Source organism: Pseudoliparis swirei, chromosome 1 (genome assembly GCF_029220125.1).
Source record: "Pseudoliparis swirei isolate HS2019 ecotype Mariana Trench chromosome 1, NWPU_hadal_v1, whole genome shotgun sequence".
Taxonomy (NCBI): domain Eukaryota; kingdom Metazoa; phylum Chordata; class Actinopteri; order Perciformes; family Liparidae; genus Pseudoliparis; species Pseudoliparis swirei.
In genome coordinates this window covers 22,742,750-22,754,854 of record NC_079388.1, presented here as the reverse complement: position 1 = coordinate 22,754,854, position 12,105 = coordinate 22,742,750, and the positions used below count along the sequence as shown (strand labels likewise).

The following is a 12,105-nucleotide window of genomic DNA, read 5'->3' as shown; positions in this document are numbered from 1 at the left end:
TCTGCAGCAGAAGTAATGTCGGTTCTTTCCTTAGAGACGTCTTTGTTCTTTATTAAACTAAACGTCTGTTGTTGGTCGTCTCTCCAGCAGAAGTAATGTACGGTTCTTTCCTTAGAGACGTCTTTGTTCTTTATTAAACTAAACGTCTGTTGTTGGTCGTCTCTACAGCAGAAGTAATGTACGGTTCTTTCCTTAGAGACGTCTTTGTTCTTTATTAAACTAAACGTCTGTTGTTGGTCGTCTCTCCAGCAGAAGTAATGTACGGTTCTTTCCTTAGAGACGTCTTTGTTCTTTATTAAACTAAACGTCTGTTGTTGGTCGTCTCTACAGCAGAAGTAATGTTCGGTTCTTTCCTTAGAGACGTTTTTGTTCTTTATTAAACTAAACGTCTGTTGTTGGTCGTCTCTCCAGCAGAAGTAATGTACGGTTCTTTCCTTAGAGACGTCTTTGTTCTTTATTAAACTAAACGCCTGTTGTTGGTCGTCTCTACAGCAGAAGTAATGCACGGTTCTTTCCTTAGAGACGTCTTTGTTCTTTATTAAACTAAACGTCTGTTGTTGGTCGTCTCTACAGCAGAAGTAATGCACGGGTCTTTCCTTAGAGCGTCTTTGTTCTTTATTAAACTAAACGTCTGTTGTTGGTCGTCTCTACAGCAGAAGTAATGTACGGTTCTTTCCTTAGAGACGTTTTTGTTCTTTATTAAACTAAACGCCTGTTGTTGGTCGTCTCTACAGCAGAAGTAATGTACGGTTCTTTCCTTAGAGACGTCTTTGTTCTTTATTAAACTAAACGTCTGTTGTTGGTCGTCTCTACAGCAGAAGTAATGTACGGTTCTTTCCTTAGAGACGTCTTTGTTCTTTATTAAACTAAACGTCTGTTGTTGGTCGTCTCTCCAGCAGAAGTAATGTACGGTTCTTTCCTTAGAGACGTCTTTGTTCTTTATTAAACTAAACGTCTGTTGTTGGTCATCTCTCCAGCAGAAGTAATGTACGGTTCTTTCCTTAGAGACGTCTTTGTTCTTTATTAAACTAAACGTCTGTTGTTGGTCGTCTCTCCAGCAGAAGTAATGTACAGTTCTTTCCTTAGAGACGTCTTTGTTCTTTATTAAACTAAACGTCTGTTGTTGGTCGTCTCTACAGCAGAAGTAATGTACGGTTCTTTCCTTAGAGACGTCTTTGTTCTTTATTAAACTAAACGTCTGTTGTTGGTCGTCTCTCCAGCAGAAGTAATGTACGGTTCTTTCCTTAGAGACGTCTTTGTTCTTTATTAAACTAAACGTCTGTTGTTGGTCGTCTCTACAGCAGAAGTAATGTACAGTTCTTTCCTTAGAGACGTCTTTGTTCTTTATTAAACTAAACGTCTGTTGTTGGTCGTCTCTACAGCAGAAGTAATGTACGGTTCTTTCCAGACGCCTTTGTTCTTTATTAAACTAAACGTCTGTTGTTGGTCGTCTCTCCAGCAGAAGTAATGTACGGTTCTTTCCTTAGAGACGTCTTTGTTCTTTATTAAACTAAACGTCTGTTGTTGGTCGTCTCTACAGCAGAAGTAATGTACGGTTCTTTCCTTAGAGACGTCTTTGTTCTTCATTAAACTAAACGTCTGTTGTTGGTCGTCTCTACAGCAGAAGTAATGTACGGTTCTTTCCTTAGAGACGTCTTTGTTCTTTATTAAACTAAACGTCTGTTGTTGGTCGTCTCTACAGCAGAAGTAATGTACGGTTCTTTTCTTTGAGACGTCTTTGTTCTTTATTAAACTAAACGTCTGTTGTTGGTCGTCTCTACAGCAGAAGTAATGTACGGTTCTTTCCTTAGAGGCGTCTTTGTTCTTTATTAAACTAACGTCTGTTGTTGGTCGTCTCTACAGCAGAAGTAATGTACGGTTCTTTCCTTAGAGACGTCTTTGTTCTTTATTAAACTAAACGTCTGTTGTTGGTCATCTCTCCAGCAGAAGTAATGTACGGTTCTTTCCTTAGAGACGTCTTTGTTCTTTATTAAACTAAACGTCTGTTGTTGGTCGTCTCTCCAGCAGAAGTAATGTACGGTTCTTTCCTTAGAGACGTCTTTGTTCTTTATTAAACTAAACGTCTGTTGTTGGTCGTCTCTCCAGCAGAAGTAATGTACGGTTCTTTCCTTAGAGACGTCTTTGTTCTTTATTAAACTAAACGCCTGTTGTTGGTCGTCTCCAGCAGAAGTAATGTACGGTTCTTTCCTTAGAGACGTCTTTGTTCTTTATTAAACTAAACGTCTGTTGCTGGTCGTCTCTCCAGCAGAAGTAATGTACGGTTCTTTCCTTAGAGACGTCTTTGTTCTTTATTAAACTAAACGTCTGTTGTTGGTCGTCTCTCCAGCAGAAGTAATGTACGGTTCTTTCCTTAGAGACGTCTTTGTTCTTTATTAAACTAAACGCCTGTTGTTGGTCGTCTCTCCAGCAGAAGTAATGTACGGTTCTTTCCTTAGAGACGTCTTTGTTCTTTATTAAACTAAACGTCTGTTGTTGGTCGTCTCTCCAGCAGAAGTAATGTACGGTTCTTTCCTTAGAGACGTCTTTGTTCTTTATTAAACTAAACGTCTGTTGTTGGTCGTCTCTCCAGCAGAAGTAATGTACGGTTCTTTCCTTAGAGACGTCTTTGTTCTTTATTAAACTAAACGTCTGTTGTTGGTCGTCTCTGCAGCAGAAGTAATGTACGGTTCTTTCCTTAGAGACGTCTTTGTTCTTTATTAAACTAAACGTCTGTTGTTGGTCGTCTCTCCAGCAGAAGTAATGTACGGTTCTTTCCTTAGAGACGTCTTTGTTCTTTATTAAACTAAACGTCTGTTGTTGGTCGTCTCTACAGCAGAAGTAATGTACGGTTCTTTCCTTAGAGACGTCTTTGTTCTTTATTAAACTAAACGTCTGTTGTTGGTCGTCTCTCCAGCAGAAGTAATATACGGTTCTTTCCTTAGAGACGTCTTTGTTCTTTATTAAACTAAACGTCTGTTGTTGGTCGTCTCCAGCAGAAGTAATGTACGGTTCTTTCCTTAGAGACGTCTTTGTTCTTTATTAAACTAAACGTCTGTTGTTGGTCGTCTCTCCAGCAGAAGTAATGTACGGTTCTTTCCTTAGAGACGTCTTTGTTCTTTATTAAACTAAACGTCTGTTGTTGGTCGTCTCTCCAGCAGAAGTAATGTACGGTTCTTTCCTTAGACGTCTTTGTTCTTTATTAAACTAAACGTCTGTTGTTGGTCGTCTCTCCAGCAGAAGTAATGTACGGTTCTTTCCTTAGAGACGTCTTTGTTCTTTATTAAACTAAACGCCTGTTGTTGGTCGTCTCTCCAGCAGAAGTAATGTACGGTTCTTTCCTTAGAGACGTCTTTGTTCTTTATTAAACTAAACGTCTGTTGTTGGTCGTCTCTACAGCAGAAGTAATGTACGGTTCTTTCCTTAGAGACGCCTTTGTTCTTTATTAAACTAAGCGTCTGTTGTTGGTCGTCTCTACAGCAGAAGTAATGTACGGTTCTTTCCTTAGAGACGTCTTTGTTCTTTATTAAACTAAACGTCTGTTGTTGGTCGCCTCTACAGCAGAAGTAATGTACGGTTCTTTCCTTAGAGACGTCTTTGTTCTTTATTAAACTAAACGCCTGTTGTTGGTCGTCTCTCCAGCAGAAGTAATGTACGGTTCTTTCCTTAGAGACGTCTTTGTTCTTTATTAAACCAAACGTCTGTTGTTGGTCGTCTCTCCAGCAGAAGTAATGTACGGTTCTTTCCTTAGAGACGCCTTTGTTCTTTATTAAACTAAACGTCTGTTGTTGGTCGTCTCCAGCAGAAGTAATGTACGGTTCTTTCCTTAGAGACGTCTTTGTTCTTTATTAAACTAAACGTCTGTTGTTGGTCGTCTCTACAGCAGAAGTAATGTACGGTTCTTTCCTTAGAGACGTCTTTGTTCTTTATTAAACTAAACGTCTGTTGTTGGTCGCCTCTACAGCAGAAGTAATGTACGGTTCTTTCCTTAGAGACGTCTTTGTTCTTTATTAAACTAAACGTCTGTTGTTGGTCGTCTCTACAGCAGAAGTAATGTACGGTTCTTTCCTTAGAGACGTCTTTGTTCTTTATTAAACTAAACGTCTGTTGTTGGTCGGCTCACAGCAGAAGTAATGTACGGTTCTTTCCTTAGAGACGTCTTTGTTCTTTATTAAACTAAACGTCTGTTGTTGGTCGTCTCTACAGCAGAAGTAATGTACGGTTCTTTCCTTAGAGACGTCTTTGTTCTTTATTAAACTAAACGTCTGTTGTTGGTCGTCTCTACAGCAGAAGTAATGTACGTTCTTTCCTTAGACGTCTTTGTTCTTTATTAAACTAAACGTCTGTTGTTGGTCGTCTCTACAGCAGAAGTAATGTACGGTTCTTTCCTTAGAGACGTCTTTGTTCTTTATTAAACTAAACGTCTGTTGCTGGTCGTCTCTCCAGCAGAAGTAATGTACGGTTCTTTCCTTAGAGACGTCTTTGTTCTTTATTAAACTAAACGTCTGTTGCTGGTCGTCTCTCCAGCAGAAGTAATGTACGGTTCTTTCCTTAGAGACGTCTTTGTTCTTTATTAAACTAAACGTCTGTTGTTGGTCGTCTCTCCAGCAGAAGTAATGCACGGTTCTTTCCTTAGAGACGTCTTTGTTCTTTATTAAACTAAACGTCTGTTGTTGGTCGCCTCTACAGCAGAAGTAATGTACGGTTCTTTCCTTAGAGACGTCTTTGTTCTTTATTAAACTAAACGTCTGTTGTTGGTCGTCTCTACAGCAGAAGTAATGTACGGTTCTTTCCTTAGAGACGTCTTTGTTCTTTATTAAACTAAACGTCTGTTGTTGGTCGTCTCTACAGCAGAAGTAATGCACGGTTCTTTCCTTAGAGACGTCTTTGTTCTTTATTAAACTAAACGTCTGTTGTTGGTCGTCTCTACAGCAGAAGTAATGTACGGTTCTTTCCTTAGAGACGTCTTTGTTCTTTATTAAACTAAACGTCTGTTGTTGGTCGTCTCTACAGCAGAAGTAATGTACGGTTCTTTCCTTAGAGACGTCTTTGTTCTTTATTAAACTAAACGTCTGTTGTTGGTCGTCTCTCCAGCAGAAGTAATGTACGGTTCTTTCCTTAGAGACGTCTTTGTTCTTTATTAAACTAAACGTCTGTTGTTGGTCGTCTCTCCAGCAGAAGTAATGTACGGTTCTTTCCTTAGAGACGTCTTTGTTCTTTATTAAACTAAACGTCTGTTGTTGGTCGTCTCTCCAGCAGAAGTAATGTACGGTTCTTTCCTTAGAGTCGTCTTTGTTCTTTATTAAACTAAACGTCTGTTGTTGGTCGTCTCTACAGCAGAAGTAATGTACGGTTCTTTCCTTAGAGACGTCTTTGTTCTTTATTAAACTAAACGTCTGTTGTTGGTCGTCTCTACAGCAGAAGTAATGTACGGTTCTTTCCTTAAAGACGTCTTTGTTCTTTATTAAACTAAACGTCTGTTGTTGGTCGTCTCTGCAGCAGAAGTAATGTACGGTTCTTTCCTTCGAGACGTCTTTGTTCTTTATTAAACTAAACGTCTGTTGTTGGTCATCTCTCCAGCAGAAGTAATGTACGGTTCTTTCCTTAGAGACGTCTTTGTTCTTTATTAAACTAAACGTCTGTTGTTGGTCGTCTCTACAGCAGAAGTAATGTACGGTTCTTTCCTTAGAGACGTCTTTGTTCTTTATTAAACTAAACGTCTGTTGTTGGTCGTCTCTACATCAGAAGTAATGTACGGTTCTTTCCTTAGAGACGTCTTTGTTCTTTATTAAACTAAACGTCTGTTGTTGGTCGTCTCTCCAGCAGAAGTAATGTACGGTTCTTTCCTTAGAGACGTCTTTGTTCTTTATTAAACTAAACGTCTGTTGTTGGTCGTCTCTACAGCAGAAGTAATGTACGGTTCTTTCCTTAGAGACGTCTTTGTTCTTTATTAAACTAAACGTCTGTTGTTGGTCGTCTCTACAGCAGAAGTAATGTACGGTTCTTTCCTTAGAGACATCTTTGTTCTTTATTAAACTAAACGCCTGTTGTTGGTCGTCTCTACAGCAGAAGTAATGTACGGTTCTTTCCTTAGAGACGTCTTTGTTCTTTATTAAACTAAACGTCTGTTGTTGGTCGTCTCTGCAGCAGAAGTAATGTACGGTTCTTTCCTTAGAGACGTCTTTGTTCTTTATTAAACTAAACGCCTGTTGTTGGTCGTCTCCAGCAGAAGTAATGTACGGTTCTTTCCTTAGAGACGTCTTTGTTCTTTATTAAACTAAACGTCTGTTGTTGGTCGTCTCTCCAGCAGAAGTAATGTACGGTTCTTTCCTTAAAGACGTCTTTGTTCTTATATTAAACTAAACGTCTGTTGTTGGTCGTCTCTCCAGCAGAAGTAATGTACGGTTCTTTCCTTAGAGACGTCTTTGTTCTTTATTAAACTAAACGTCTGTTGTTGGTCGTCTCTACAGCAGAAGTAATGTACGGTTCTTTCCTTCAAGACGTCTTTGTTCTTTATTAAACTAAACGTCTGTTGTTGGTCGTCTCTACATCAGAAGTAATGTACGGTTCTTTCCTTAAAGACGTCTTTGTTCTTATATTAAACTAAATGTCTGTTGTTGGTCGTCTCTCCAGCTGAAGTAATGTACGGTTCTTTCCTTGGAGACGTCTTTGTTCTTTATTAAACTAAACGTCTGTTGTTGGTCATCTCTCCAGCAGAAGTAATGTACGGTTCTTTCCTTAGAGACGTCTTTGTTCTTTATTAAACTAAACGTCTGTTGTTGGTCGTCTCTCCAGCAGAAGTAATGTACGGTTCTTTCCTTAGAGACGTCTTTGTTCTTTATTAAACAAAACGTCTGTTGTTGGTCGTCTCTACAGCAGAAGTAATGTACGGTTCTTTCCTTAAAGACGTCTTTGTTCTTTATTAAACTAAACGTCTGTTGTTGGTCGTCTCTCCAGCAGAAGTAATGTACGGTTCTTTCCTTAGAGACGTCTTTGTTCTTTATTAAACTAAACGTCTGTTGTTGGTCGACTCTCCAGCAGAAGTAATGTACGGTTCTTTCCTTAGACGTCTTTGTTCTTTATTAAACTAAACGTCTGTTGTTGGTCGTCTCTACAGCAGAAGTAATGTACGGTTCTTTCCTTAGAGACGCCTTTGTTCTTTATTAAACTAAACGTCTGTTGTTGGTCGTCTCTACAGCAGAAGTAATGTACGGTTCTTTCCTTAGAGACGCCTTTGTTCTTTATTAAACTAAACGTCTGTTGTTGGTCGTCTCTCCAGCAGAAGTAATGTACGGTTCTTTCCTTAGAGACGTGTTTGTTCTTTATTAAACTAAACGTCTGTTGTTGGTCGTCTCTACAGCAGAAGTAATGTACGGTTCTTTCCTTAGAGACGTCTTTGTTCTTTATTAAACTAAACGTCTGTTGTTGGTCGTCTCTACAGCAGAAGTAATGTACGGTTCTTTCCTTAGAGACATCTTTGTTCTTTATTAAACTAAACGTCTGTTGTTGGTCGTCTACAGCAGAAGTAATGTACGGTTCTTTCCTTAGAGACATCTTTGTTCTTTATTAAACTAAACGTCTGTTGTTGGTCGTCTCTCCAGCAGAAGTAATGTACGGTTCTTTCCTTAAAGACGTCTTTGTTCTTTATTAAACTAAACGTCTGTTGTTGGTCGTCTCTACAGCAGAAGTAATGTACGGTTCTTTCCTTAGAGACATCTTTGTTCTTTATTAAACTAAACGTCTGTTGTTGGTCGTCTCTACATCAGAAGTAATGTACGGTTCTTTCCTTAGAGACATCTTTGTTCTTTATTAAACTAAACGTCTGTTGTTGGTCGTCTCTACAGCAGAAGTAATGTACGGTTCTTTCCTTAGAGACGTCTTTGTTCTTTATTAAACTAAACGTCTGTTGTTGGTCGTCTCTACAGCAGAAGTAATGTACGGTTCTTTCCTTAGAGACGTCTTTGTTCTTTATTAAACTAAACGTCTGTTGTTGGTCGTCTCTCCAGCAGAAGTAATGTACGGTTCTTTCCTTAAAGACGTCTTTGTTCTTTATTAAACTAAACGTCTGTTGTTGGTCGACTCTCCAGCAGAAGTAATGTACGGTTCTTTCCTTAGAGACGTCTTTGTTCTTTATTAAACTAAACGTCTGTTGTTGGTCGTCTCTACAGCAGAAGTAATGTACGGTTCTTTCCTTAGAGACGTCTTTGTTCTTTATTAAACTAAACGTCTGTTGTTGGTCGTCTCTCCAGCAGAAGTAATGTACGGTTCTTTCCTTAGAGACGTCTTTGTTCTTTATTAAACTAAACGTCTGTTGTTGGTCGTCTCTCCAGCAGAAGTAATGTACGGTTCTTTCCTTAAAGACGTCTTTGTTCTTATATTAAACTAAACGTCTGTTGTTGGTCGTCTCCAGCAGAAGTAATGTACGGTTCTTTCCTTAGAGACGTCTTTGTTCTTTATTAAACTAAACGTCTGTTGTTGGTCGTCTCTCCAGCAGAAGTAATGTACGGTTCTTTCCTTCAAGACGTCTTTGTTCTTTATTAAACTAAACGTCTGTTGTTGGTCGTCTCTACAGCAGAAGTAATGTACGGTTCTTTCCTTAAAGACGTCTTTGTTCTTTATTAAACTAAACGTCTGTTGTTGGTCGTCTCCAGCAGAAGTAATGTACGGTTCTTTCCTTCGAGACGTCTTTGTTCTTTATTAAACTAAACGTCTGTTGTTGGTCGTCTCTACAGCAGAAGTAATGTACGGTTCTTTCCTTAGAGACGTCTTTGTTCTTTATTAAACTAAACGTCTGTTGTTGGTCGTCTCTCCAGCAGAAGTAATGTACGGTTCTTTCCTTAGAGACGTCTTTGTTCTTTATTAAACTAAACGTCTGTTGTTGGTCGTCTCTCCAGCAGAAGTAATGTACGGTTCTTTCCTTAGAGACGTCTTTGTTCTTTATTAAACTAAACGTCTGTTGTTGGTCGTCTCTCCAGCAGAAGTAATGTACGGTTCTTTCCTTCGAGACGTCTTTGTTCTTTATTAAACTAAACGTCTGTTGTTGGTCGTCTCTACAGCAGAAGTAATGTACGGTTCTTTCCTTAGAGACGTCTTTGTTCTTTATTAAACTAAACGTCTGTTGTTGGTCGTCTCTCCAGCAGAAGTAATGTACGGTTCTTTCCTTAGAGACGTCTTTGTTCTTTATTAAACTAAACGTCTGTTGCTGGTCGTCTCTCCAGCAGAAGTAATGTACGGTTCTTTCCTTAGAGACGTCTTTGTTCTTTATTAAACTAAACGTCTGTTGTTGGTCGTCTCTCCAGCAGAAGTAATGTACGGTTCTTTCCTTAAAGACGTCTTTGTTCTTATATTAAACTAAATGTCTGTTGTTGGTCGTCTCTCCAGCTGAAGTAATGTACGGTTCTTTCCTTAGAGACGTGTTTGTTCTTTATTAAACTAAACGTCTGTTGTTGGTCGTCTCTCCAGCAGAAGTAATGTACGGTTCTTTCCTTAGAGACGTCTTTGTTCTTTATTAAACTAAACGTCTGTTGTTGGTCGTCTCTACAGCAGAAGTAATGTACGGTTCTTTCCTTAAAGACGTCTTTGTTCTTTATTAAACTAAACGTCTGTTGTTGGTTGCCGCTCCAGCAGAAGTAATGTACGGTTCTTTCCTTAGAGACGTGTTTGTTCTTTATTAAACTAAACGTCTGTTGTTGGTCGTCTCTCCAGCAGAAGTAATGTACGGTTCTTTCCTTCGAGACGTCTTTGTTCTTTATTAAACTAAACGTCTGTTGTTGGTCGTCTCTCCAGCAGAAGTAATGTACGGTTCTTTCCTTAGAGACGTCTTTGTTCTTTATTAAACTAAACGTCTGTTGTTGGTCGTCTCTACATCAGAAGTAATGTACGGTTCTTTCCTTAGAGACGTCTTTGTTCTTTATTAAACTAAACGTCTGTTGTTGGTCGTCTCCAGCAGAAGTAATGTACGGTTCTTTCCTTAGAGACGTCTTTGTTCTTTATTAAACTAAACGTCTGTTGTTGGTCATCTCTCCAGCAGAAGTAATGTACGGTTCTTTCCTTAAAGACGTGTTTGTTCTTTATTAAACTAAACGTCTGTTGTTGGTCGTCTCCAGCAGAAGTAATGTACGGTTCTTTCCTTAGAGACGTCTTTGTTCTTTATTAAACTAAACGTCTGTTGTTGGTCGTCTCTACAGCAGAAGTAATGTACGGTTCTTTCCTTAGAGACGTCTTTGTTCTTTATTAAACTAAATGTCTGTTGTTGGTCGTCTCTACAGCAGAAGTAATGTACGGTTCTTTCCTTAGAGACGTCTTTGTTCTTTATTAAACTAAACGTCTGTTGTTGGTCGTCTCTACAGCAGAAGTAATGTACGGTTCTTTCCTTAGAGACGTCTTTGTTCTTTATTAAACTAAACGTCTGTTGTTGGTCGTCTCTACATCAGAAGTAATGTACGGTTCTTTCCTTAGTGACGTCTTTGTTCTTTATTAAACTAAACGTCTGTTGTTGGTCGTCTCTACATCAGAAGTAATGTACGGTTCTTTCCTTAGAGACGTCTTTGTTCTTTATTAAACTAAACGTCTGTTGTTGGTCGTCTCTCCAGCAGAAGTAATGTACGGTTCTTTCCTTAGAGACGTCTTTGTTCTTTATTAAACTAAACGTCTGTTGTTGGTCATCTCTCCAGCAGAAGTAATGTAAGGTTCTTTCCTTAGAGACGTGTTTGTTCTTTATTAAACTAAACGTCTGTTGTTGGTCGTCTCTACAGCAGAAGTAATGTACGGTTCTTTCCTTAGAGACGTCTTTGTTCTTTATTAAACTAAACGTCTGTTGTTGGTCGTCTCTACAGCAGAAGTAATGTACGGTTCTTTCCTTAGAGACATCTTTGGAAAGAACCGTACATCTGCTGATGGATCATCGAGGTCTGGGTCGTGGAATTCCTGCTACTGACTACGCCACTGCCCTGTTGAGACTCTGCCCACTGTTGAGACTCCGCCCACTCCTCCTCTCTACCTCCATCTGATGGATGGTGGAGGTCTCCGTCGTGGAATATGCCTCCTATGAATTATTCATCCACTCTGTCATATTCATTGAATGTATTTAAACTCTGTCCTTCTGGTCACATGACATCTATTGCATCTGTCCATCCTGGAGAGGGATCCTCCTCTGTTGCTCTCCTCCAGGTTTCTTCCCTTTTTTTCCCCCTGAAGGGTTATTTGGGAGTTTTTCCTGGTCCGATGTGAGGTTTTGGGGCAGGGATGTCTATGTGTACAGATTGTAAAGCACTCCGAGACAAATTTGTAATTTGTGAAATTGGGCTATACAAATAAACTGAATTGAATTAAATTGAATTAAGATGATTGGCTGGTTAGTAGACTGTAAGCTGATTGGATAGTGTCCAGGTGACCCAGGCCAGGTGCTTGCCATAGTTACCTTTCCAGGCTGCTGTACTGGCCAGCATCAGAATAAGCACGGCTCAGTTTGGAGCCTCGCAGCAACCGAACAGCGTCCTCCCGGTACAACGGGTACAGAGGGGTACCGCTGGCCACCAGAGTTCAGGGTATCAGAGGTCAGAGGTCAGGTGGTGAAGGTTTTGTAGATCAGAGGGTTATAGGTCAAAGGTTCAGAGGTCAGGAGTGAGAGTGGTGAAGGTCAGAGGATGAGGAGAGAATGACAGAGAGTGGAGTGATATTAGTGAGGCATTTCAGGAGGCTCAGCCTCTCATTGGTTGATACAAACAGCTGGTCACCTGAGAGGAGGTGTTTGGCTGGGCGACCGTGATCTGATCCGAACCACATCGGATCGAGACAAGTGATTAGACGACATGTCTCGGTCCGGCACTGAGAGGGCGGAGTCCCGTCCATTCAGCCTGTAATCTGGACCCAGACCAACAGAGCGGGGTTGAACCATCGACCCTGACAGACTTCACTGTTTCACCAAGACGATTGAATGAATTTCACTTTGACATCTTTGGTGCTATAATTCTGAATGGCAGGTGTTGCAATGCATTATGGGACATGAAGTTCACCTGATATCACCCCGATGCCGTCTTCACCGTCGTAATCTGAAAACTCACCATCACTGATCCTCTGAGACCCTGCTGAGAGAGAAGGGTGTTAAAG

The 12,105-nt window shown here is 39.9% G+C and overlaps 1 protein-coding gene across 6 annotated transcripts in view; it reads right to left on the bottom strand.

Annotated features, from left to right (window-relative positions):
* Window positions 1-11,393: 11,393 nt before the first annotated feature.
* Window positions 11,394-12,105, bottom strand: part of LOC130198751 (regulating synaptic membrane exocytosis protein 2-like) — a 12,927-nt gene continuing 12,215 nt past the window's right edge. For 4 of the 6 annotated variants that reach the window (XM_056421929.1, XM_056421928.1, XM_056421926.1 and 1 more), the window contains 3 exons: window positions 12,012-12,083; window positions 11,733-11,859; window positions 11,396-11,524 (listed from right to left, as the gene is read on the bottom strand). In XM_056421929.1, the coding sequence (XP_056277904.1) occupies window positions 11,413-11,524; window positions 11,733-11,859; window positions 12,012-12,083 (311 nt within the window). In that variant the 3' untranslated portion in view covers window positions 11,396-11,412. Of the gene's footprint in view, window positions 11,525-11,732; window positions 11,860-12,011; window positions 12,084-12,105 lie in introns of all 6 variants that reach the window. The other 2 variants (XM_056421930.1, XM_056421927.1) reach the window with 2 other exon arrangements.